The following is a 25,097-nucleotide window of genomic DNA, read 5'->3' as shown; positions in this document are numbered from 1 at the left end:
TCGTTAATGCATCCTTTTTTCCACTTTTTCTGCAATCACACTACAGGTCGGAATTTTGATCGGATCATCACGAAATTTTCTCACAGAGATAGAAGCCTATTGATGTTGGTGATGTCGACAGTAGTCAAATATAAAATTAAATATTATTATTTTGGTTCAGTTCGCCTTAAGTCATTTGGTATAAAAACCAGATAGGTGAAAACTTTGGTATCTCCATAAAAGGAATGTTTTCGAGTCAAAAGATTATTCACAGAGGTAGTGGTGTAGGGTATCATATAGTCGGCCCCGTACCGACTATAGCCTTTTCTCACTTGTTTTTTTTTCGAATTACAAATAAAATGATTTGAATTAAGATGGAACAATTCGAATTTCAAATAATATAATTCGAATTACAAATGGAATAATTCGAATAATAAATGGAATAATTCGTATTACAAGTGAAATAATTCGAATTACAAATGGAATTATCGAATTACAGAGAAATGTTACGAATTTCAAGGAAAATGTTTCGAATTACATTTGAAAAAGGTGTAAAATAATATGCCACTACCTCTTGTAGAAGGTAAGTGCTAAGTCCAAGAAAGTGGGGTTACAAACAGTGGTCCAAATAAATAGTTCGTCGATCAATCTTCAAAATGCTTGCGTTTTGCTAATAAGTTTCATTTGGAATAGAGCGCAAAAGTGTTGAAGGAATGGTCTGACATACATAGTTAATTTTTGAAGTTAATCCTTTCGATATTTATCGCACTCACCAATCATATGAGTTGGTCGCCGCACGGCAGTTCAGAAATCGATTTCTCTGGCCGAAACATCATTTTTTGCCGTCACCGACTGTCAATTTTCATATGGGATTCGATAGCAAATTTATTGAAGCTATGCAAACCAAAAACTTAGGTCAAAATATTGAAAGGTGTGGGCGTGGTGTGCTACTAAAGCAGGGCCAGGCACCATACTTTTCTATTGCATACTTTACGGGGTGTCATTGTGTGAGTGCATGCTTTTTCAATGGGTTGAATTGTATGTGTGGAGAGAGCAACGGCAATTTTGGAAAATACGTCATTTCTGCAAATTTCTGGAGAAAGAAATAGCTATTTCTTGGAAACTATAACAGATATTGTGTTCGTTGTTTTTTTGTTGGATTGGTAGGATTCAATACATCATCGTATCACAAATAATGTCTGAAAGTGTCCTCTTTCAGCCCTTAAGGCCAGGGTACATAGGCTGCCCCGCCTGGTTGCCTTGCTTTCCTGCTTCATTTCTGACATAATAAAAATAAAAGAATAACGAAGGCCGAGCCAATTTCGAACTGGATTGCCCTTTTCTTTTTTATTCTTTTATCAGAAGCAAGCAAGGTAAGCAGGCGAGGCAGCTTATGTACCCAGGCCTTTATGTACCCGTCCCATTCGGTCTCTTTAACACTTTTTTAAATTTATTGAAATTACGTAGGTAAAAATGTGAGTTTTTCCATACCGTTTACCATATTAACTATAGCTTTTTAAGATAAATGGAATTTTTTTAATATATGGGTTTTTATAAGTGTTATAGTTATAGTTCTAGATTTTTTTTAATCTTGAAACAAATTAATTTTTTTAAATTTTTTTTTTTAAATTTTCCAAAAAAATGTTTTTTTTATTTTTCTCTGTATTTTTGTGGTATGTTTATTATAGTAGTTAGAACATATGAAAAACTCAAAAACATTCATATTTTAATGCAAAAAATAAAAAAAAAACTCAAAATTTTAACTTTGACCTTGAATTTCACTGCAACTACTAGCTGGTTGTGTTATTTGTGGAACAAAAAATATGGAAATATCTCTATCCGTTCAAAAGTTACAGAGTTTTGACGGTGAAAAACGATTCTGAACCACTGTGCCCCATAGGGACTTACAGCTTTTCGACCATTATGTTGGTAAGCATGGTCTTGCCCATGATGAAACATAATATCGCTATAAACACGACAATTAGGATTACCTTCGATTAACATTTCCAAAGGATCCTCGAATAACCCTTAAACTGCACTTAAGCAAGAATATTGAACTCTCTGAGGGACGTACCCAAAGCTGACCTTTTTGGAACTTGAAGTAAGTTTGAAATTAATTTGACTATGCGCAAAGCTTCGGCCAAAGCGGGTACTCAATTCGTAATTTACAATGCTCATCAGTTATTTTAGTTGATGCCGACAGGATTTTTTAGTGCTTTTGGGGCAATATTTCAGGAAGTATGGATTTGCCCCCAAAAGAATGGTAGGGAATATTTATGGACTTCATAAAGATATTACATACATTGAGAATCTTTACAGTCGGAAGCAGAAAGACTTTTATAGATTATATAAGAAGTCTTTCATAGAGGAATTCAAAACGGGGTTCTTCATAAAAGCCTGGGCGTCTTTAATAGACGATCTGAAAGCAGAGAGTCTATTCTAGACTTGCCGAAACCAGAAAGTTATTTATTCAAAATATGAGCTGAAGACAGAGAGTTTTTCATAAGCGAATTGAGGCAGAGGGTGCATATGTGTGCGTCCTACTCAATGCTGTCTTCTGATTGGCAAGATAAAAATTTTTTTTTCCTAGAAGAGTGATTGATGTGCTTAATGACAGGGCCTGTTCATGTTTATACCCTCAGTCTTTATACTAACGTTCATACGCGCAAAATGTGCCTGATCGAAATAATGTTTTTAAACCCCAAGTATGTTTGGACGAAATCCGTTTTAGACAATTTGTATCCGATTTGGTAATGTCCGTCTATCTGGCTGGCTGGAGCGCACGATAACTCTCGAACGGATGATCAATTTGGTCCAAAATTTGCCTTCGAAATACTTTGACCAAACTTAGTTTAAGTTCGAAGATGGATCATATCAGTCCACACCTTCGGGTACCTCCTCCACAAAAGTTAAAAAAATTTCGAAAAAATTGTGTACACGATAACTCTTGAAGGGAGTAACCGATTTGGTCCATACTTTGCATATCGTCAAATTTCTTCTAGACATAGTGGACCCACTTGTATGGAGAAAGTGGCCAAAAATATTTACAGCGTAAAAATCAAGCCAATGCGCCGGTTATAGCTTTGTACTGATGCGAAGAGTGTTTTAAGAAACCACGAGCGTAACATTCTCACCCCTTTCCCCCGGTAAGAATTGTTTTATGCTGTTAATACAAAATGACATGAACAAAGGTCCTGATTATTTTATGATGCAAAAATAGGCTTGGGGAAACAAAACAGTCTCAAAACAACATAAAATCCAACCAATTTAGCGAAAAAATCAATTTTTTTTTCTGAAAATTGGTAAAAATTTTTAATATAGATCTTATAGCGTTCTTCCTGGAAGGCACGTACCTCCAACGTAAGACAAATTTGGAAGAAGATTTCTTCATCTTGCCACTGATGCCAATTATGTTAATGTACGTGGTCAGATAACAGAGTTATACGCTAATATATCCATAGAAACCCTATTCTAGGGCAGCTGATTGTAATACTGAATAATCTTAAACCCATGACCTACTTTGGAAAATTATTCCCGAGGTGGGCATCATGACTAAAACCTTAGGTCAAATTTAAGTATATGATCGAATTGGCATTACAAAATACACTAAGAAAATATGGAGCTAACTAGAATTTCACAACACGCTAAACCACTATTTTTTAATGAAAATTAAGCTATTACCTCCTCTTTCAAAATCCACTATAATATTTTGCTATACGTATTAGTTTCGCGATATTTTGAATATATTTACTTGCACTTAAAATATAGGTTGTACTCAAAACAAAAAATATTAGACAAATGTTCCGACTTTTGAAGCTATTCTTAAGAAGGTCGCGTTCGAATGAAACAAAAACTAATATATTTTTAAAAAGGTCAATGTTATTGCTGTCAGAGTTGTCAGATGTTGTACCAAAATTTTGACATTAATTTTTTTATTTTTGACCAATGTGTGGATCCACTGTGCATAGATGAGGTTCCAATATGGACTTTATCGGTCCACTCCTTCGGGTACCTCTTACATAAAATTCAGGAAAAGTGAATATTAACAGCTGGTGTCGAATCACTTAGTTTTTGCTTTAATAACTTGTATTGGCTGCCCCCATTACAACGGTACAAGTTTTTTCAGGGGCAAGTCCATACTTCCTGAGAAAATAGCCCGAAAGATGAAAAAACCCCCTATGACACCATGTGTAATGCCTGGAGCGCACCATAAATCTCGAACGTATGAGCCGATTTGGTCCAAAATTTGGTCTTCGTAATATTTTGTCCAAATCGGTTGACTGCTTCAGGTAGCTCCGACACAAAAGTTTTCACTAAAATGGTGCGCACGATAATTCTCGAAAGCTGCAGTAGCAGCAGGTTCAAATGTGGAATATATACGTCAACCCTTTGGGTACCCCCTCACAAATTTTCGGAAAAGTGCTTTGATTCTTTTTTCAACAACTTGAATTCACTGTCTTCATTACGAAGATACAATTTTTTCAGGGGCAAGTCCATACTTCCTGGCAAAATAGCCCGAAATGTGTTAAAGACCCCTATGGCACCATGTATAGTACAATACCGGCGCAAACCAAAAGTACGCGGCTGATTCATTTCGGATGGTCCTGAACGTACATACCACTGGGTATTTTCCGTTGCATTCAGAGTGTGTGTTGTTTTATTTTTGAACTGCTAATTTAGTCATCGGTTGGGCAATATTGTTCTTTTGTTTATCTGAACAATGATATAGTTTGGTTTATTTAAAGTGAGTGGTCTATCTTAAAATCGTCGTGTTCAACTACCACAGTTGATCGGAATCTACTGGACGGGTTGAATATTCATATCAATAATTTGCTGGTACCACGCGTCAGAATCGTTTTTTGCGTGGCCAAAACTCAGTTACTTTTAAACGGATATAAATATTTTCGTAATTCCTTTTGTTTTGTTCGACAGATAACACAGTCAGCTTTCCGGTGAATAAAAAATTCGGTCCTGTAGTTGCAGAGGAATTCAAGGTCAATATTAAACTTTTGAGTTTATTTTTACTATTTTTCATCAAAATGTGAGGGTTTTTTTATACATTCCTATACATTAACAAATAAGAAAGTATCAGTCAGCTGTGCTGACGGAGATATACCCTCAGCCACTGACCAAAAAACAGTTTGGAAAATTTATTTGACATTTTTTTTAAAAGTTATTTTGCACAATAGCCATATGTGCCCACAGGATTTTGGTGCTTATGGGCCATTATCACAGAATATATTGACTTACTCCGGAAAAAAATTGTACCGTTGTAAATGAGGCCGATAGAAAAAAAGAATCACAACGATGCGAGAGGAGCTCACAAACTTCACTTTTTCCGAACTTTGTGTGGAAGGTACCCGAAGAACTGGAACAATATAGTCCGTATTCTAACCTGATACATGTCTGGACGAAATTATACAATGTGCAAAGTCTGTACCAATCAGAAAGTCCCTTCGAAAATTATCTTGCAGATATGCCATTTTGGTTGGTGCTGTCAGGGTTTCATGGAGACTTTAGGCTAATATCTCAAGAAGTATGGACTTGCGCAAGAAAAAAATTGTACCGTTGTAAAGGGAGCCGCAAGGACAACCTTAAAATTCACTTTATCCGAATTTTGTGTGGGAGGTAGCCGAAGGAGTGAACCGATATAGGCCGTATTCGAGTCCGATATATATCTGGAAGGAATAATACGCTGTGCAAAGTTTGGACCAAATCAATTGTTCACTTCATGAGTTATCGTTTACACCATTTTACAGAAACATTTTGAACTTTTGTGGGGAGGTACCCGAAGAAGTGGATCGATATGGCCCATCTTCGAACTTAAACTAAGTTTGGACAAAATATTACGATACCCAACATTTGGTTCGAATCGGTTGATCCGAGACAGACAGACGGACGGACATGGTTAAATCGACTCCAAATTGTCTGAAAGGAATTTCGTCCAAACATACTTGGGGTCTATAACCGTTATTTCGATGAGGCGCATTTTTGTTCAAAAATTAAAAAAAAGTAAGCAATTGCTATGGGGCCGACCATGTGATACCCTACACCACTACCCCTGCAATCAACTACTAGCACAGAAATAACCACAAACAATCCCGAAGGGACAAGTGTGACTTCTCTCATATTAATGAGGGCACCCCGATTCTTATTCGCTCAATAATATGGGACCTACAGTTTATTGCCGCGTCCGAACGGCATGTCCTAAGACTCCACTTGTAAAGAAGTTTTTCATAGCTAAAATACTAAGGAAATATCGCCATCATTACTTAGGGGTATTTTGCCGCACTTAAAAATTTTATGTTGCCTGGCCGGAAAAAATCATAGCCTACATATTTTGTTGAATTTCGGAAGGGGCGGGGTACTTCCCCTATACCCTATTTCTTTAAAAATGCTTTATCTATGTAAATAAAAATCAAATGTCGTTCGTTGGTAATGGCATCAGTTGAGAACGGCTGGATCGATTTGGATAATTCTTTGTTTGAAATGTTCGTCATAACCCAACTTAGGGTTTTATGCAAAGAAAATCTGACAATGCCCACTTTTTTCAATTTTCAATTTTAATATTTTCTAAAAAAACTACTGAATCAATTTTATTGAAATTGTCACGGAATGTACAGGCGGGTTACTTCGTGAATTGTCCGGGAATGTACATGGATGGCCCCCATTGGAAATAGGATTCATATTTTGTTGAATTTCGAAGGGAGCGGAGTATCTCCCCTATGCCATATTTAAAAAATCCATATATTTATAGGTACTTCTTTGGGGCCTAAAAGCCGACCACGCCTACTTTTTTAAATAAGTTATATCTCCAAAACTACTAAACCGATTTCCATGAAATTTACAGCAAATGCTAAGGTTTGACGTGGCAATATATACATATTTTATGAATTTCGTAGGAGTTGGGGTACCTTCCCCACACCTTTTTTTTAAACTCTATATGTATCTGCCAAACTTATGATTATAACGGTTTCAGCATTAATTTTGGGAGGCAATGGGGTTGTGACTCCTACCCAAGCATATTTGCTAAAATACCGGACCACTTTTTTAAATATGTAATATCTTGAAAATTCACTCTTTTCAATACATTATTTCTCCAAAACTACTGAACACAATTTCTCGAAACTTTCAGAAAATGTTCAGGAAGGTCCCGTGGTCCAAAATGCCATATATTTGTAGAAGAATTTCGGTGGCCTTTTGTTTTATAATCGCTATATTTGCTAAACTCATGAGTGCATCGGCTTGCAAATTAGTTTTCAAGACAACGGTAGTTGCGCCTCCGTTCAAATGTTCTTTCTTTGTGCACGAAGACCCGACCACTTTTTATGTACGTTATATCTCGAATCTAATTAACTAACGAACCTATTTTCATGAAATTGTGTGGAATGTTGGCATGAATTTCGGAGGTGACACGTCATCTCCCCTATGAAGAAAAAGGATATATTTACAAATTTCCTTAAATGGTGGGGTTCAACGGTCCATCAGCCATGAAAAACTAAAAATGTATAAGTCTCAATAGGCGGAAGAATTCGACTTTACCATTTTTTTTAACTTTTATAATTAGATCGCTTTAGGGTAAAGATGCGGGACATGGGCGATAATAAATCCTAAACAGCATTAATGAGCGAACAAATTCGACAAAATCCGTAAGAGAAAAGAAAGGTTGCAGAAAAAATCTTTTGATAAATTTAAAATCCTCAATGAATAAATCGGTTTGACAATGGACCCAACAGAATTGAATAGTAAAGCATAAAGTCCACAAAAATGGTCGTGAAAACTCTATACGACGGCCCAGCAACGCGGACCTGGGTCTCCTAGTTTTCAATAAATGTAAAAAAGTATAAATCGGACGGAACGGGACGGGTACAAAAGTAGATAAGGGGAGGAAAGAGGACACTCTCGGGCACATTCCTGCTTATACAAACCTTGTCCAATGTTGTTCCATAAAAGTTCTACTCCACTAAAGTTCGAATTTCACTAAAAATAGCTCACTATGTGTACACTAGGGTTATGACTTCTTTACAACCTCATATCCCTGTATCATTGCGCGATGAGTTTCTACATAAGATTACATTCAATCTTAATTTTTATTTCACAACTGATGTTGTTTGTTGTGTTTATGGCAGTGCCGAGGTAGACGAAGTCTTTAACTACCTCAAAATTGTAGGTACCAAATTCCACAGTTGGTCCGAGCTCTGTGGACGCTTTGCGCGTCGACACCATCAATTTGGTCTTTTCGCCGTTTACCGCCAGACCCACTTTCGCAGATTCTGCTTCGACCTTCCTAAAGGAATCAGTTACTTCCTTTACTGATCGTCCCATGATGTCTATATCATCAGCATAAGCAAGTAACATGTGGCTATTGGTGTAAATTGTGTCATTTCTTTTGACAATTGCATCTCGTATTACCTTTTCCTTGTCTGAAACCTCTTTTGGTACAAAATTCTTCGGAGAGGTTCTTTCCAATTTTAACTAAGGACCTAGTATCAGTTAAAGTCATCTTACAAAGCCGGATGAGCTTTGCGGGGATACCAAATTCAGAAAACCTTTGATCGGAGTGGACTGTCGAATGCTGCTTTATAATCTGCATCTCTTGAGTCTTCTCTAGGATTTGCCGCAGGGTAAATATCTGGTCAATGGTGGACTTGCCAGGTCTAAAGCCACATTGGTATGGTCCAATTATTTCGTTGACCATTGGCTTTAGTCGTTCGCACAATATCCCTGACACTATATTATAGGCAATAGGGAGAAGATTTCTTGTGGACGGGACATAAGATGCTCAGGTTCCAATCGTCGGGTACGCGTTCTTCCTGCCAGATGGTGCTAACTAGCTGATGCATACACCTTATCAGCGCATCGCCTCCGTTTTTAAACAGCTCGGCTGGTAAGCCATCGGCTCCTGCTGCTTTATTATTCTTCAGCCGGTTGATTGCTGTTGTTACCTCATCTTGGCCGGGCGGTATACATTCTATACCATCTTCTGGGATTGGATCTGTGGCATCATCGTCTTCGCTACTATTGGATACCAGCAGATTGGAGAAATGTTCCTTCCATATCCTGAGCACGCAATCTGTATCTGTTACCAGATTACCTTGCTGGTCTCTACAGGAAGATGTGCCTGTACCAAAGCCATCTGTTTGATGTTTCACTCTTTGGTAAAATTTTCGGACTTCATTCTGGCTCCTGTACATCTCGATTTTTCACACTCCCGCTTTTCCATTTCTCTCTTTTTCTTGCGGAAAAGACGTTCCTCTTCTCTCCTTTTCTCTCGATATCTCTCTCGTGCGCTACGCGTTGCTACTGATTGTAAAGTAGCTCTATATGCCGCATTTTTCTCTTCTCCTGGTCATACCATGAATTCCTTTGTGGAGGTCTCTGGAATCCAAGTATGGATTTTGCGGCTGTTTGCATGGAGTGGGCAATATTTTGCCATTGTGTTGTTATGTTATCGGGACAAGGAGTGCGTTAAGCAATTGGGCTAGTTGAGTGGAATATGCTGTGGCTATCTGTTGTGTTTGCAGCCTATCGATGTCCAACTTCCGCGTTGTGTCTGTTCGTGCTTTATTTGCAACGTTTAGACGGGTACGTACCTTTGCTGCAACAAGGTAGTGGTCCGAATCAATGTTTGCGCCTCGGAACGATCGTACATCCAACACGCTGGATGAATGTCTTCCATCTATCACAACATGATCAATTTGATTACTTGTTCTTTGATCTGGAGACAGCCAGGTACTGCTAACTAGCATGTTTTTGCAGCTGCAAAGTCTATCAGCCTCATATCATTGTCAGATGTTTCACTGTGGAGACTGAATTTCCCGACTGTTGGGACAAAGATATTCTCTTTTCCAATTTTGGCATTAAAATCGCCTAGAATGATTTTAATGTCATGGGCAGGGCAACGGTCATATGTTTCTTCTAAGCGCTCGTAAAATATATCTTTGGTCTGTTCGTCCTTTTCTTCAGTGGGAGCATGAGCGCAAATAAAGCTGATGTTGAAGAATTTAGCTTTTATTCGAATTGCAGCAAGTCTTTCATTCACTGGGGTGAAGCTGGATACCAGATGTTTTAGTCTCCGACTAACTACGAATCCGCAACCAAACTCATGCTTTACGTCATGGCAGCTATAATACAGTGCGTCACCTTTAGGTGTTGTTTTGACACCTTTCCCAATCCATCGTGTTTCCTGTATGGCAGTAATATCGGCCTTGTACGTCTGCCAATGCGAAGACTGCACCTTCTCTATAAAGAGTGCGAACATTCCAGGTGCAGATTCGCAGATCATGGTCCTTAAAACGTTTGCGGGGTTCGTCAACTTTAGAGGGGTTTGTTTTTCTTTTCTTTCGTTTTTTCATAGTAGGCAGTTTTTTCTAGGGGAGGGTTACTAGCCCGACGCCCAAACCCAAGTTTTTAACGTTCTTATGGGTGAACGTCGTATTATTACATATGTATATATTATTTTATATTATATATAACATTATTTCATATATCATAAAAATTAAGAGTGGTTTGTGCGGGACCTTTTTCAATATTTATGTTATTTTAGTCATTAATAGGCCAAAGGTCATTCATTCGTGCAAAAGGAAATACTTTTTTGAGATTTTTTTTTTCATTTCATAGCATTTAAAAAAAAAAATTAAGTGGTGGCAAAAGTTCATTCATTCTCACTACAGGAAATCATTTTTGAGAAAAAAAAAATTCAAAAAGTCATAACCCTAACAAAAAAACCCAAACAAAAAACTATGAACACGATATCTGTTATAGTTTCCGAGAAATATTTTTCTTCCTCGAGAAATTGCCAAAAATTACATATCCAAAATGGGGAAAAAATTCCGTCTTTAAGCTGGGTACACAATGTCAATTTTGAATGACAGCTTGCGGTTGCTTGCTGGTGTGGCCGTCCATTTTTGTCATTATTCATCATGCTACCACAAAATATTTTGTGGTTGCTAAACGGTTGGTCAGTTATCGATAATTGCAAAAAATCGTCACTCAAAACTGACAATGTGTACTGCACTTTAGGAGCATGCCGCGCCCACACCTTCCTATAGTTTGACGTAACTTTATGGTTTCCTTAGTTTCAACATGATTACTATCGAATCCCATATATAATTAAAAATTGGTGACGATAAAAAATTGGGGTTTTGGCCATGAAAATCGATTTTTGAAACATTGTGCTGCGGCTCGCAATAAATGTTGCAAAATAGGTATTTTTTAGAAATTTATTCTAGAAAACAGAGTTTCGCGGGAGACTTGGGAGAAAATAACCCAGTCGAGGGAAATTTTACTTTAAATAGTGCATATCGGTCAATTTTACCGGAATAAGCAAATAAATCCTCTAAAATATTTCTTTGAGAAGTACACGATTACAGCAAAGAAAACCGGAAAGGGTCAGTAAATCTAGACAGTGTTTTCCCTAGGAACTTTGCCAACCTCTTTCTGTTGAGTTTTGACTTCATGAGAGTAGTGAGTGGTGTTTCTTTGTTTTGCAAAATAATGTCAAGTGGCTTCCCATACACATATAGCCCAATTCCGGTTGTTTTGAAATCAAAATCATTATCAACCACTGCAACAAAATCACAACACCTTCATTCAGCTCAGCATAATATTTATTCCACTTCTTCATTTTATGTAGCATTCTTCTTCATTGCCTTCTGCATCAATTCATTCAATTTGCCAAAGTGTTCCATACACACAGCCCAGCCATAAATCACCAAAAGCTGAGGAATCTTTCACAATAAAAATGAAGAAGATAACGAAAAAAAATGCTGGTATATTTCTGTTGTTGTAAACATCATTATAGTATTCCATTCCCAGCACCAGCCAACAACTCTTAATGCCTAGACAAAACTTAATGACGGATGGAATGGTAATGGGTGCTGGCGGTGCTGCTGCTGTTGGATTAGATTTGCTTTTGGCCGCATTTTTTGTTAACGAAAATTCACACATTATCTGTGTGTGTGTGTGCGTGTGGGTTGATTAGTGGGCCAAGCCATCTTTTCCGAAACATTTGACATAATATTCAATGTTAATTGGATATGGTCCAAAAACACAATACATACTACATATCTTGGTTGTTGCTGATGTTAATTTCTTCTTTGTTTTATGGAAAAGCTTAAGCTGCAGATGAAGATGATAATGTTGTGGCATTGTTGGTGTATGTGTGCAGGTTTTTTGCGCAATCTAAATGCAGTTTTTTTCTTTCTATGATTTTATGTGAATTCCAAAAATAAAACACAAAATTATTAATTCAAATCTCTAACCCGAATACGACGAATAAACCAAACCAGAGTTTAAAGTTTTTTTTTGCATCTGTTTAGCTCTTCTCTTTGTGTTTAATTTATAATAGTGGGGAGATTTATTTTCCTAAAGCTCTTCATTCATTCATTTGTAGTTTTCTTATTGTTGCTTTTACCCCCCTAGGGAGTTGTTGTTGTCGATTACACAAAAATACCAGCTTCCTGAAGTTCAAGGTAACCTTGTTGATGATTTGTGATTGTGGCTTTCTTAATGGAGTGACGTTCCACTTGATAATATTTTATAGCTTAGTTTGTTTGACACTTTGAACTACTTTTTTGAATGTCCCACTCTAATTTTTTTCGTTTTGATTATGAAATGAAAGGGAATTATGAAGAAGAAGACACTTCACAACTAATAAATCATTTTGTTGGAGTTTTGAGGGTCTGCCATATGATTTCATTTGGGGGGTACACTTTGATTTATATAAAGGTTATTGAATAGATTTCAAGGTAAAGGCTTTATTAACGAGTTTTCCTATGGAAAACTTCTATTCAGCCTGGCTGAATACAGTTTTCCATAGGAAAACATCTATTCAGCCTGGCTGAATACAGTTTTCCATAGGAAAACTTCTATTCAGCCTGGCTGAATACAGTTTTCCATAGGAAAACTTCTATTCAGCCTGGCTGAATACAGTTTTCCATAGGAAAACTTCTATTCAGACTTGCTGAATACAGTTTTCTATAGGAAAACTTCTATTCAGCCTGGCTGAATACAGTTATCTATAGGAAAACTTCTATTCAGCCTGGCTGAATACAGTTTTCCATAGGAAAACTTCTATTCATCCTGGCTGAATACAGTTTTCCTATAGAAAAAAATTCAGCCTGGCTGAATACAGTTTTCTGTAGGAAAACTTCTATTCAGCCTGGCTGAATACAGTTTTCTGTAGGAAAACTTCTATTCAGCCTGGCTGAATACAGTTTTCTGTAGGAAAACTTCTATTCAGCCTGGCTGAATACAGTTTTCTGTAGGAAAACTTCTATTCAGCCTGGCTGAATACAGTTTTCTATAGGAAAACTTCTATTCAGCCTGGCTGAATACAGTTTTCTATAGGAAAACTTCTATTCAGCCTGGCTGAATACAGTTTTCTATAGGAAAACTTCTATTCAGCCTGGCTGAATACAGTTTTCTATAGGAAAACTTCTATTCAGCCTGGCTGAATACAGTTTTCTATAGGAAAACTTCTATTCAGCCTGGCTGAATACAGTTTTCTATAGGAAAACTTCTATTCAGCCTGGCTGAATACAGTTTTCTATAGGAAAACTTCTATTCAGCCTGGCTGAATACAGTTTTCTATAGGAAAACTTCTATTCAGCCTGGCTGACTACAGTTTTCTATAGGAAAACTTCTACAGTTTTCTATAGGAAAACTTCTATTCAGCCTGGCTGAATACAGTTTTCTATAGGAAAACTTCTATTCAGCCTGGCTGAATACAGTTTTCTATAGGAAAACTTCTATTCAGCCTGGCTGAATACAGTTTTCTATAGGAAAACTTCTATTCAGCCTGGCTGAATACAGTTTTCTATAGGAAAACTTCTATTCAGCCTGGCTGAATACAGTTTTCTATAGGAAAACTTCTATTCAGCCTGGCTGAATACAGTTTTCTATAGGAAAACTTCTATTCAGCCTGGCTGAATACAGTTTTCTATAGGAAAACTTCTATTCAGCCTGGCTGAATACAGTTTTCTATAGGAAAACTTCTATTCAGCCTGGCTGAATACAGTTTTCTATAGGAAAACTTCTATTCAGCCTGGCTGAATACAGTTTTCTATAGGAAAACTTCTATTCAGCCTGGCTGAATACAGTTTTCTATAGGAAAACTTCTATTCAGCCTGGCTGAATACAGTTTTCTATAGGAAAACTTCTATTCAGCCTGGCTGAATACAGTTTTCTATAGGAAAACTTCTATTCAGCCTGGCTGAATACAGTTTTCTATAGGAAAACTTCTATTCAGCCTGGCTGAATACAGTTTTCTATAGGAAAACTTCTATTCAGCCTGGCTGAATACAGTTTTCTATAGGAAAACTTCTATTCAGCCTGGCTGAATACAGTTTTCTATAGGAAAACTTCTATTCAGCCTGGCTGAATACAGTTTTCCATAGGAAAACTTCTGGCTGAATATAGTTTTCTATAGGAAAACTTTTAATAACAGTTTTCCTATTTTTATTTCAATCTCGAGTTCCAAAAACCTAATGTACGATTTTGAGGACACTTGTAGTTTCTTCTTCTGCACTCATTAACATCAAATTAATCTCCCTATCTAACCACATGTGCGTCACATTACTTCAGCCAATTTGTATAAATCATATTTTTTTGCATGTTTCAGCAAGAGTTACTCAATTCTTTAGAAACCCACAGAAGAAAAATCACCAAAAGTAAAACCCCATTAAGCCAAGCAACCAAAACGTTCCAAAAGCAACAAAGAATTGCAACATCAAACATCTTTTGTTGCTGTTGTATTGTTGCTTCTTCTATGGTGGTGGTGGTGGTGGTGGTGTGCCATAGACTAAAAGTCTATGGATTGCATTTATATTTCTACTCTTTTGGAAGCTATGAAACACGTCTATTTTCGCAATAAGTATCTATCTATCCATCTGACTACCTACCTACCTCTGTGCTAGCTGTTCAATAACATCTATAATAGTTAAGTACACACAAGTGGGTTTCCATATGCCAGAAAAACACAAAAGTAAACGAAACAACAACAACTAAAAAAGTATTCTTGAAATCTTCAAAACCCCAAACAAGCACCACCAGCGCCATTACCATTACCATCATCGTCGTCATCATCAGCCAAATATTCACATTTAGCACACACATACTGGATATTGCACATAGAATGCATGTCTAGCAGTAGTTGTTGTTGTTGTCCACATCCACCTGATGGCTACAAAAACCACTTTTATCGACAGAGTCAATGTTCCAAATGCCTTTACCAAACATTTGGTGGCTGCTAGTCGAGACGCCGATTTAAGTCTGCCAAATAACCAACGAACCAACCAATCGGTAGCAGCATGATGACGACAACGTCCTCTACTATGACGAACCGTCCATGGGTTGGGAAATCGCATCAGAAACTAGTTTATATAGCTGGTGCTTAGTTGACGGCCGGATAGCCAAAAAAATCAAGCAAGTAAAATTGAGCGCAAGCTTTGCTTGCTCTGCTTTACACTTGCATGCGTTCGCCATAGCAGTTAACGACCTAGCTTTTGTATATTCTTTGGGCCACAGTTGTGGAATGAATATGGTGTATTAGTCGTGTTTTGTTATCGGGCAAAAAATAAAAATAATTCTTGTAAGTTACAGAATTATTTAAAATTTAGTTAAAATTTTCTTAAAACATAAAAATTTTCAGCCAAGCTGAATAGAAGTTTACCTATATAAACCTCTATTCAGCCTGGCTGAATTGAACGTTTTCCTATGGAAACATCTATTCAGCTAAGCTGAATTGAAAGTTTTCCTGTGGAAACCTCTATTCAGCCTGGTTGAATTGAAGATTACCTATGGAAACCTCTATTCAGCCAGGCTGCATTGAAGATTACCTATGGAAACCTCTATTCAGCCACTATTTAGCTAGATTGAAGATTTCATATGGAAACCTCTATTCAGCCAGGCTGAATTGAAGATTTCCTATGGAAACATCTATTCAGCCAGGCTGAATTGAAGATGTCCTATGGAAACCTCTATTCAGCCAGGATGAATTGAAGATTTCCTATGGAAACCTCTATTCAGCTAGGCTGAATTCAAGATTTCCTATGGAAACCTCTATTCAGCCAGGCTGAATTGAAGATTTCCTATGGAAACCTCTATTCAGGCAGGCTGAATTGAAGATTTCCTATGGAAACCTCTATTCAGCCAGGCTGAATTGAAGATTTCCAATGGAAACCTCTATTCAGCCAGGCTGAATTGAAGATTTCCTATGGAAACCTCTATTCAGCCAGGCTGAATTGAAGATTTCCTATGGAAACCTCTATTCAGCCAGGCTGAGTTGAAGATTTCCTATGGAAACCTCTATTCAGCCAGGCTGAGTTGAAGATTTCCTATGGAAACCTCTATTCAGCCAGGCTGAATTGCAGATTTCCTATGGAAACCTCTATTCAGCCAGGCTGAATTGCAGATTTCCTATGGAAACCTCTATTCAGCCAGGCTGAATTGCAGATTTCCTATGGAAACCTCTATTCAGCCAGGCTGAATTGAAGATTTCCTATGGAAACCTCTAGTCAGCCAGGCTGAATTGCAGATTTCCTATGGAAACCTCTATTCAGCCAGGCTGAATTGCAGATTTCCTATGGAAACCTCTATTCAGCCAGGCTGAATTGCAGATTTCCTATGGAAACCTCTATTCAGCCAGGCTGAATTGAAGATTTCCTATGGAAACCTCTATTCAGCCAGGCTGAATTGAAGATTTACTATGGAAACCTCTATTCAGCCAGGCTGAATTGAAGATTTCCTATGGAAACCTCTATTCAGCCAGGCTGAATTGAAGATTTCCTATGGAAACCTCTATTCAGCCAGGCTGAATTGAAGATTTCCTATGGAAACCTCTATTCAGCCAGGCTGAATTGAAGATTTCCTATGGAAACCTCTATTCAGCCAGGCTGAATTGAAGATTTCCTATGGAAACCTCTATTCAGCCAGGCTGAATTGAAGATTTCCTATGGAAACCTCTATTCAGCCAGGCTGAATTGAAGATTTCCTATGGAAACCTCTATTCAGCCAAGCTGAATTGAAGATTTCCTATGGAAACCTCTATTCAGCCAGGCTGAATTGAAGATTTCCTATGGAAACCTCTATTCAGCCAGGCTGAATTGAAGATTTCCTATGGTAACCTCTATTCAGCCAGGCTGAATTGAAGATTTCCTATGGTAACCTCTATTCAGCCAGGCTGAATTTAAGATTTCCTATGGAAACCTCTATTCAGCCAGGCTGAATTGAAGATTTCCTATGAAAACCTCTATTTAGTCAGGCTGAATTGAAGATTTCTTATGGAAACCTCTATTCAGCCAGGCTGAATTGAAGATTTCCTATGGAAACCTCTATTCAGCCAGGCTGAATTGAAGATTTCCTATGAAAACCTCTATTTAGCTAGGCTGAATTGAACGTTTTCCAATGGAAACCTCTATTCAGCTAGGCTGAATTTAGCGTTTTCCTATGGAAACCTCTATTCAGCTAGGCTGAATTGAACGGTTTCCTATGGATACCTCTAATCAGCTAGGCTGAATTGAAAGTTTTCCTATATAAACCTCTATTCAGCTAGGCTGAATTGAACGTTTTCCTGTGGTATCCTCTATTCAGCTAGGCTGAATTGAACGTTTTCCTATGGAAACCTCTATTCAGCTAGGCTGAATTGAACGTTTTCCTATGGAAACCTCTATTCAGCTAGGCTGAATTGAGAGTTTTCCTATGGAAACCTCTATTCAGCTAGGCTGAATTGAGAGTTTTCCTATGGAAACCTCTATTCAGCTATGCTGAATTGAACGTTTTCCTATGGAATCCTCTATTCAGCTAGGCTGAAGTGAAAGTTTTCCTATGGAAACCTCTATTCAGCCTGGCTGAATAATGTTTTCTCTAGGAAAATTCTATTCAGCCTGGCTGAATATTGTTTTCTCTAGGAAAATTCTATTCAGCCTGGCTGAATAATGTTTTCTCTAGGAAAATTCTATTCAGCCTGGCTGAATAATGTTTTCTCTAGGAAAACTTCTATTCAGCCTGGCTGAATAATGTTTTCTCTAGGAAAACTTCTATTCAGCCTGGCTGAATAATGTTTTCTCTAGGAAAACTTCTATTCAGCCTGACTGAATAATGTTTTCTCTAGGAAAACTTCTATTCAGCCTGGCTGAATACAGCTTTCCAAAACTTCTATTAGAGTTTTTTTTTAACTGAAAACTTAAATGTGTGGAGGTGCACAACAATAAAACCCATCGAATATAGCCTTCACTTAAGCATGCGTGGTTTACTAATTTGTGCAGACATACATATCAAACTGAGATTTACTTTTATATATAATAACATGCAGACATACATACACACATTGCATATGGTATACTCATATCCGAAATGTATGCCATGGATTTGTTTTGGCTACAGTAGCTGGGTTTCATATATGGATGTATGTTTTGTTTATTGTATTGAAAAAATTGAGATCAAATTAATATTAGTATACAAATATACATACTTATGTATATCCCATTATACAAACATACACATGGATATTTAAGTATATCTGTAGGTATCACTGAACTTCCACATGGTTTCAGATAACCAAGTTATGTTTAAAACTGTTTGTGAGTGTGTGTGACTTTTTGTCAATGCAAGCTGGAATCATAAATGTAGGTTGAGTTGAAAGTTCACTTGCAGAGACCTTAATCCAGCAACCAACGTCAACGATCAATCATGATCTCCAACTGTGTACATACATACATGCACAAATTCAACTACTCGTTGCAATTATGGTGGTGATGGGAACCTGTTTGAAAAACTTAAATATTTTGTAGCTGATCTTTAATAATTGTTGATGACCTCAGGGCAAGAGATACCTTAACCTGAGGTGAGAGAGGTGGCTATTACAAGTAAAATGAAATTTTAAAATTTTTATTATCAAAAATTAACACCCCAGAATCTGCGTTGATTTATGTTTCCCTTCCTATTATTTGTTTTCTTTCAAAATATTCCTCAACCCATAACTAATCTCCTTCTTCCTTCTCCTATTTCATTGCAGCAAAATGACCGACACAATGAGTTCTGCCGGTCAAATGGAGCTATCGCTCAAAGATAATGGACTCATTGTTGATATGTCAACAACAGCATCACTGTTGCATCACAATACTTTAGCCTCACACGCTCATGCCTTGCGTAGCCTTAAGGAACACCATCATCATCAACAACAACAGCAGCAGCAGCAACAGCTTCAGTTACATCACAGCTCCGAAGATCAATCATCTTCGTCCTCAGATAATGGTGGTGAGAAACCAACACCAATAACAGCCAATGTCAGTATATCGCCAACAAATCTCTCAACGAACAACAACAACAATTCAAATGCCTCCAATAATCCTACAACATTCCGTTGCGAACGCTGTGACAATTTCGAGACAAGCTCCCGAGCCACACTGCTCTTGCATGTAGTCCAATGTCTATCAAATTCAGCTGCGGCAGCAGCACGCCTTAAAAATGAAGATGTCGATGGTGGTGATAATCTACAAAGTTCCGCCACAAGCAGTGGTGGTGGTCCAGATCAACATGCGGCGCGTGCACTGACACCTGTGAGTGGCGGGGGTGTGATCAGCGCCATTGCCAATGGTAGTAATTGCACTGCCCCAGCCAATTCAACAAATCCGTCTCAGCCAGCAGCATCGTCCCGCAAAGTGTTCGAATGCGATGTCTGCAATATGAAGTTTTCGAATGGTGCAAATATGAGACGTCATAAAATGCGACACACCGGTGTCAAGCCTTATGAGTGTCGGGTGTGCCAAAAGAGGTATGTAACAGGTTTTTGGATGGGGATGTTGCAATTTCTGATTTTTGTGTCTGCTTCTTTTAGATTCTTTCGCAAAGATCACTTGGCGGAACATTTTACCACACACACAAAAACGCTGCCGTATCATTGTCCGATTTGCAATCGAGGCTTCCAGCGGCAAATTGCCATGAGGGCCCATTTCCAAAATGAACATGTGGGCCAGCATGATCTGGTAAAAACCTGTCCATTGTGCAGTTACCGTGCTGGTTCCATGAAATCCCTGAGAATACATTTTTTCAACAGGTCTGAAAACAAAGAAAATCTGCTTCTTCCTACAAGGCGAACTAATAATCTGAACTTCATTCCTTTTTCCGTAGACATGGCATTGATTTGGACAATCCTGGACCGGGCGGTTCATCGTCGCTGTTACTCGCTCTGGAGTCACAGGCATCACAGGTGGCTGCCGCCGCTGCTGCAGCCGGTTATGTGCCGACTGGTCTGAATGCCGTTGCAGCAGCGGCTGCAGCTGCTGCCAATGCCGTTAATTCCAATGCGGCCATTGTCTCGGCCGCCAACAGTATGCCCAGCCACCAGAGCGACAGCGGCGAATCGCTACGCTCCCTGGAGAATGCAACACCGCCAATGCATTTCTTAACGCCTCACGTGGAGATCTCAACACTACCCGACAATGGCCTCTCGGATAACGCTATGTTCAATGTAAAGCAATGTTCCAATTCTAATGATTCTCTTATGTCTGTAGTAAACTCATTGACTTCCTCTACTTCATTCTATACTCGTTCGTCCGTTGAGAATGTCCTCTTATGCGTTTTGCGTGCATTTGATTTGCAGGGTCACACCAGCACCACCACCCCCAACAGCAATACCCCCAATAGCAGTAGCAACAACATTTGTAGCAGTGGCAACAACAATACAACCACATCATCAGCCGGTAGTACCACGGGAGATGTTATGGGTCCCCATGATCGTGACACCATCATGGAGTCACCAGTGCCGTTGACCATTAATATGCCACCACAAGAACATCCATTAGATTGTAATGCCAAATCGTTGCCTTCGAGTACCAGTAGCAGTGCCAGCAGTAGCAGCGGCGTCGGCGTTGGTGTCGGTAGTATGGGACCTGGTTCGGGCGGAGCTCTATGTGGTGCCTTGACTTCCGTTTCGCCAAAAAATCATCATGAGAATCATATAACGCCCTCGATTAGTCTCATACCCATTAAGCAGGTCAGTGTAAGTTTCTAGTTGGTGGGTAAAGAAACTAGTAGTTGTTGTTCTAGTACATAATTTATATTTTTCCGTCACTATATGGACATGCTCCGGATGTGGAGGGTAGGTTGTTAAAATATGGAAATTATATTTTTGAATTGTTAAATGAATGATTACTGTTTGTTGTAAACATGAACGATAGTTCATCGCAAAATGTGTACTATATATCGTCAGTCTATTGTACATCCTAACAAAGCTGAGATCAATTTTCTTTGTAGACTGACACGAGTGTTCCGTCATTAAACCAGGCTGAATCGAAGATTTCCTACAGAAAACTCTATTCAGCCAGGCTGAATTGAAGTTTTCCTACTGAAACCTTTATCCAGTCAGGCTGAATTCAAGATTTCCTATAGAAACCTCTATTCAGCCAGGCTGAATTCAAGATTTCCTATAGAAACCTCTATTCAGCCAGGCTGAATTCAAGATTTCCTATAGAAACCTCTATTCAGCCAGGCTGAATTCAAGATTTCCTATAGAAACCTCTATTCAGCCAGGCTGAATTCAAGATTTCCTATAGAAACCTCTATTCAGCCAGACTGAATTCAAGATTTCCTATAGAAACCTCTATTCAGCCAGGCTGAATTGAAGATTTCCTATGGAAACCTCTATTCAGCCAGGCTGAATTGAAGATTTCCTGTGGAAACCTCTATTCAGCCAGGCTGAATTGAAGATTTCCTGTGGAAACCTCTATTCAGCCAGGCTGAATTGAAGATTTCCTATGGAAACCTCTATTCAGCCAGGCTGAATTGAAAATTTCCTATGGAAACCTCTATTCAGCCAGGCTGAATTGAAGATTTCCTATGGAAACCTCTATTCAGCCAGGCTGAATTGAAGATTTCCTATGGAAACCTCTATTCAGCCAGGCTGAATTGAAGATTTCCTATGGAAACCTCTATTCAGCCAGGCTGAATTGAAGATTTCCTATGGAAACCTCTATTCAGCCAGGCTGAATTGAAGATTTCCTATGGAAACCTCTATTCAGCCAGGCTGAATTGAAGATTTCCTATGGAAACCTCTATTCAGCCAGGCTGAATTGAAGATTTCCTATGGAAACCTCTATTCAGCCAGGCTGAATTGAAGATTTCCTATGGAAACCTCTATTCAGCCAGGCTGAATTGAAGATTTCCTATGGAAACCTCTATTCAGCCAGGCTGAATTGAAGATTTCCTATGGAAACCTCTATTCAGCCAGGCTGAATTGAAGATTTCCTATGGAAACCTCTATTCAGCCAGGCTGAATTGAAGATTTCCTATGGAAACCTCTATTCAGCCAGGCTGAATTGAAGATTTCCTATGGAAACCTCTATTCAGCCAGGCTGAATTGAAGATTTCCTATGGAAACCTCTATTCAGCCAGGCTGAATTGAAGATTTCCTATGGAAACCTCTATTCAGCCAGGCTGAATTGAAGATTTCCTATGGAAACCTCTATTCAGCCAGGCTGAATTGAAGATTTCCTATGGAAACCTCTATTCAGCCAGGCTGAATTGAAGATTTCCTATGGAAACCTCTATTCAGCCAGGCTGAATTGAAGATTTCCTATGGAAACCTCTATTCAGCCAGGCTGAATTGAAGATTTCCTATGGAAACCTCTATTCAGCCAGGCTGAATTGAAGATTTCCTATGGAAACCTCTATTCAGCCAGGCTGAATTGAAGATTTCCTATGGAAACCTCTATTCAGCCAGGCTGAATTGAAGATTTCCTATGGAAACCTCTATTCAGCCAGGCTGAATTGAAGATTTCCTATGGAAACCTCTATTCAGCCAGGCTGAATTGAAGATTTCCTATGGAAACCTCTATTCAGCCAGGCTGAATTGAAGATTTCCTATGGAAACCTCTATTCAGCCAGGCTGAATTGAAGATTTCCTATGGAAACCTCTATTCAGCTAGGCTGAATTGAAGATTTCCTATGGAAACCTCTATTCAGCCAGGCTGAATTGAAGATTTCCTATGGAAACCTCTATTCAGCCAGGCTGAATTGAAGATTTCCTATGGAAACCTCTATTCAGCCAGGCTGAATTGAAGATTTCCTATGGAAACCTCTATTCAGCCAGGCTGAATTGAAGATTTCCTATGGAAACCTCTATTCAGCCAGGCTGAATTGAAGATTTCCTACGGAAACCTCTATTCAGCCAGGCTGAATTGAAGATTGCCTATGGAAACCTCTATTCAGCCAGGCTGAATTGAAGATTTCCTATGGAAACCTCTATTCAGCCAGGCTGAATTGAAGATTTCCTAAGGAAACCTCTATTCAGCCAGAACGAATTGAAGTTTTCATACAGAAACCTCTATTCAGCCAGGCTAAATTGAAGTTTTCCTACAGAAACCTCTATTCAGCCAGACTGAATTGAAGTTTTCCTACAGAAACCTCTATTCAGCCAGACTGAATTGAAGATTTCCTATGGAAACCTCTATTCAGCCAGGCTGAATTGAAGATTTCCTACAGAATCCACCATTCTTTTCTAAGCACATCGGAATAAATTTTTGATACGATCGAATGATATTTTTAAAAAATGCATCCTATTCAACTGAGCTGAATGCGTGTAACCCCACCTTTATAGATATTTAAGAACGTAGTTAAGTGAAGATAGAGGAGTCTGTTGTAATTTCCAAAGAAAATTAACTAATTCAATTTTGATTTTTGATTAGGAACCACCCAGCGAGGATAATGCGACGAAAAACTCTGTTAACGGCGATGGCATGAACGGTGGTGACAGTAGTGAATCGGAATTCTCAACACCCAATACGAGATTAACATCACTGATTAAGGTAAGTATGAAGATAAAAATGCTTCCCCAAAACACCTCAGTAATCTATTTATTTCCTTTTTTGGACAGGTTTCACCGTTGAAATCATTGTTGCGGGAAGATCTTAAACGCCGCATTTGTGCCAAGGCCAATAATCGTATAACCCGCAATGCTGCCTCCATGGAAAATAACAATGTGATACAAAGCAGTTTGACACCAACATGTGGAACTGCTACTTCGTCCACTACGCCGATATGCAATGGCACCATAACATCAACCGGTCCCGAAAACGATTCGGCTGGTCTAAATCGTAAACAGATACTCACTTGCCTATTTTGTGGTATTGAATTTCCCGATGAAACTTTGTACTTCCTGCACAAGGGTTGCCACTGTGAGAGCAATCCATGGAAATGTAACATTTGTGGGGAGCAATTGAACAATGTCTACGAATTCAATGCTCATCTGTTGAGCAAAAGTCATCAATAGCAACCAATGCATAAGGGTGTCATGTTGACATCTCCGGCAAAAGATTAAGGTGTGGTGGAAAGAAGGTGTATGGGGCCCCATTCGGGGGAACCCATAACAAGAAGAGCATAGCGTAATTGTAAAGTTTGAAGTTTGGTCTCGAAACAAAGGATCTATAATCATAGAAAGAAACTCATCGGCAAGAAATGGAGATAGATAGAGCGAGAGGCATTTGATTCTTATTAAAATAAATATAATTATTATTTTTATTTTTGTTTTTATATTTCATATTCATAATGGTTTTTTACATATATATAAAATATTATTATTATTTTTTTATTTTCGTTGTATTTTTTTCATTTTTGTTATTCATATCCTTACAGTTAATTGTAGATATATTTGTAGGTTAAGTACATAAGTAATACAAAAAAAAAAAAAAGAAAAACAATAGAGAAAACAAAAACACATTTTTAAAAGCTAACAAATTATAAACAAACAAAAAAATCAACAAAAAAACGTGGGCAAAGGCAATATTTTAAGTAACAAACAACAACAACAAAATTTAAACTACAAATTTTTAAAACAAAAACAAACAAACATTGGAGTGTGATAGTTAGTCGTTAGATTTTAACAAAAAATGAAACAAAACAACAACAAGAAAAAACGTTATTAAACAAATTAAACACAATGTACTTTAAATGAATGAAACTTGAAACAAACCAACAACAAGTAAAGAAAGAAGAAAATTAGATTTTTATTAAAGAAAACAAAAACAATAACAACAACGCATTACAAACAAATAACAACAACAATTGAATATATTTGCACTTGTAATAAACAATAGAGTTGACATAAAATTCTTTAAGAACAC

At 38.1% G+C, this 25,097-nt stretch overlaps 1 protein-coding gene across 5 annotated transcripts in view; it reads left to right on the top strand.

Annotated features, from left to right (window-relative positions):
- The window catches only part of LOC141405822 (uncharacterized), an 87,507-nt gene extending 62,984 nt beyond the window's left edge, over positions 1-24,523 (top strand). For 3 of the 5 annotated variants that reach the window (XM_073990557.1, XM_073990559.1, XM_073990558.1), the window contains exons 2-7: positions 18,995-19,753; positions 19,817-20,035; positions 20,110-20,449; positions 20,582-20,980; positions 23,664-23,783; positions 23,852-24,523. In XM_073990557.1, coding sequence (XP_073846658.1) covers positions 18,999-19,753; positions 19,817-20,035; positions 20,110-20,449; positions 20,582-20,980; positions 23,664-23,783; positions 23,852-24,247 — 2,229 coding nt within the window. In that variant the 5' untranslated portion in view covers positions 18,995-18,998 and the 3' untranslated portion in view covers positions 24,248-24,523. Of the gene's footprint in view, positions 1-4,954; positions 4,974-18,994; positions 19,754-19,816; positions 20,036-20,109; positions 20,450-20,581; positions 20,981-23,663; positions 23,784-23,851 lie in introns of those variants that run through there. The other 2 variants (XM_073990560.1, XM_073990561.1) reach the window with 2 other exon arrangements.
- The last annotated feature ends 574 nt before the right edge of the window (positions 24,524-25,097 follow it).

The sequence above is a fragment of the Musca autumnalis genome, unplaced genomic scaffold (genome assembly GCF_047663935.1).
Source record: "Musca autumnalis isolate F117 unplaced genomic scaffold, ASM4766393v1 scaffold_5, whole genome shotgun sequence".
In the NCBI taxonomy this organism is placed as follows: domain Eukaryota; kingdom Metazoa; phylum Arthropoda; class Insecta; order Diptera; family Muscidae; genus Musca; species Musca autumnalis.
This window is presented reverse-complemented; position numbering and strand designations above follow the sequence as displayed.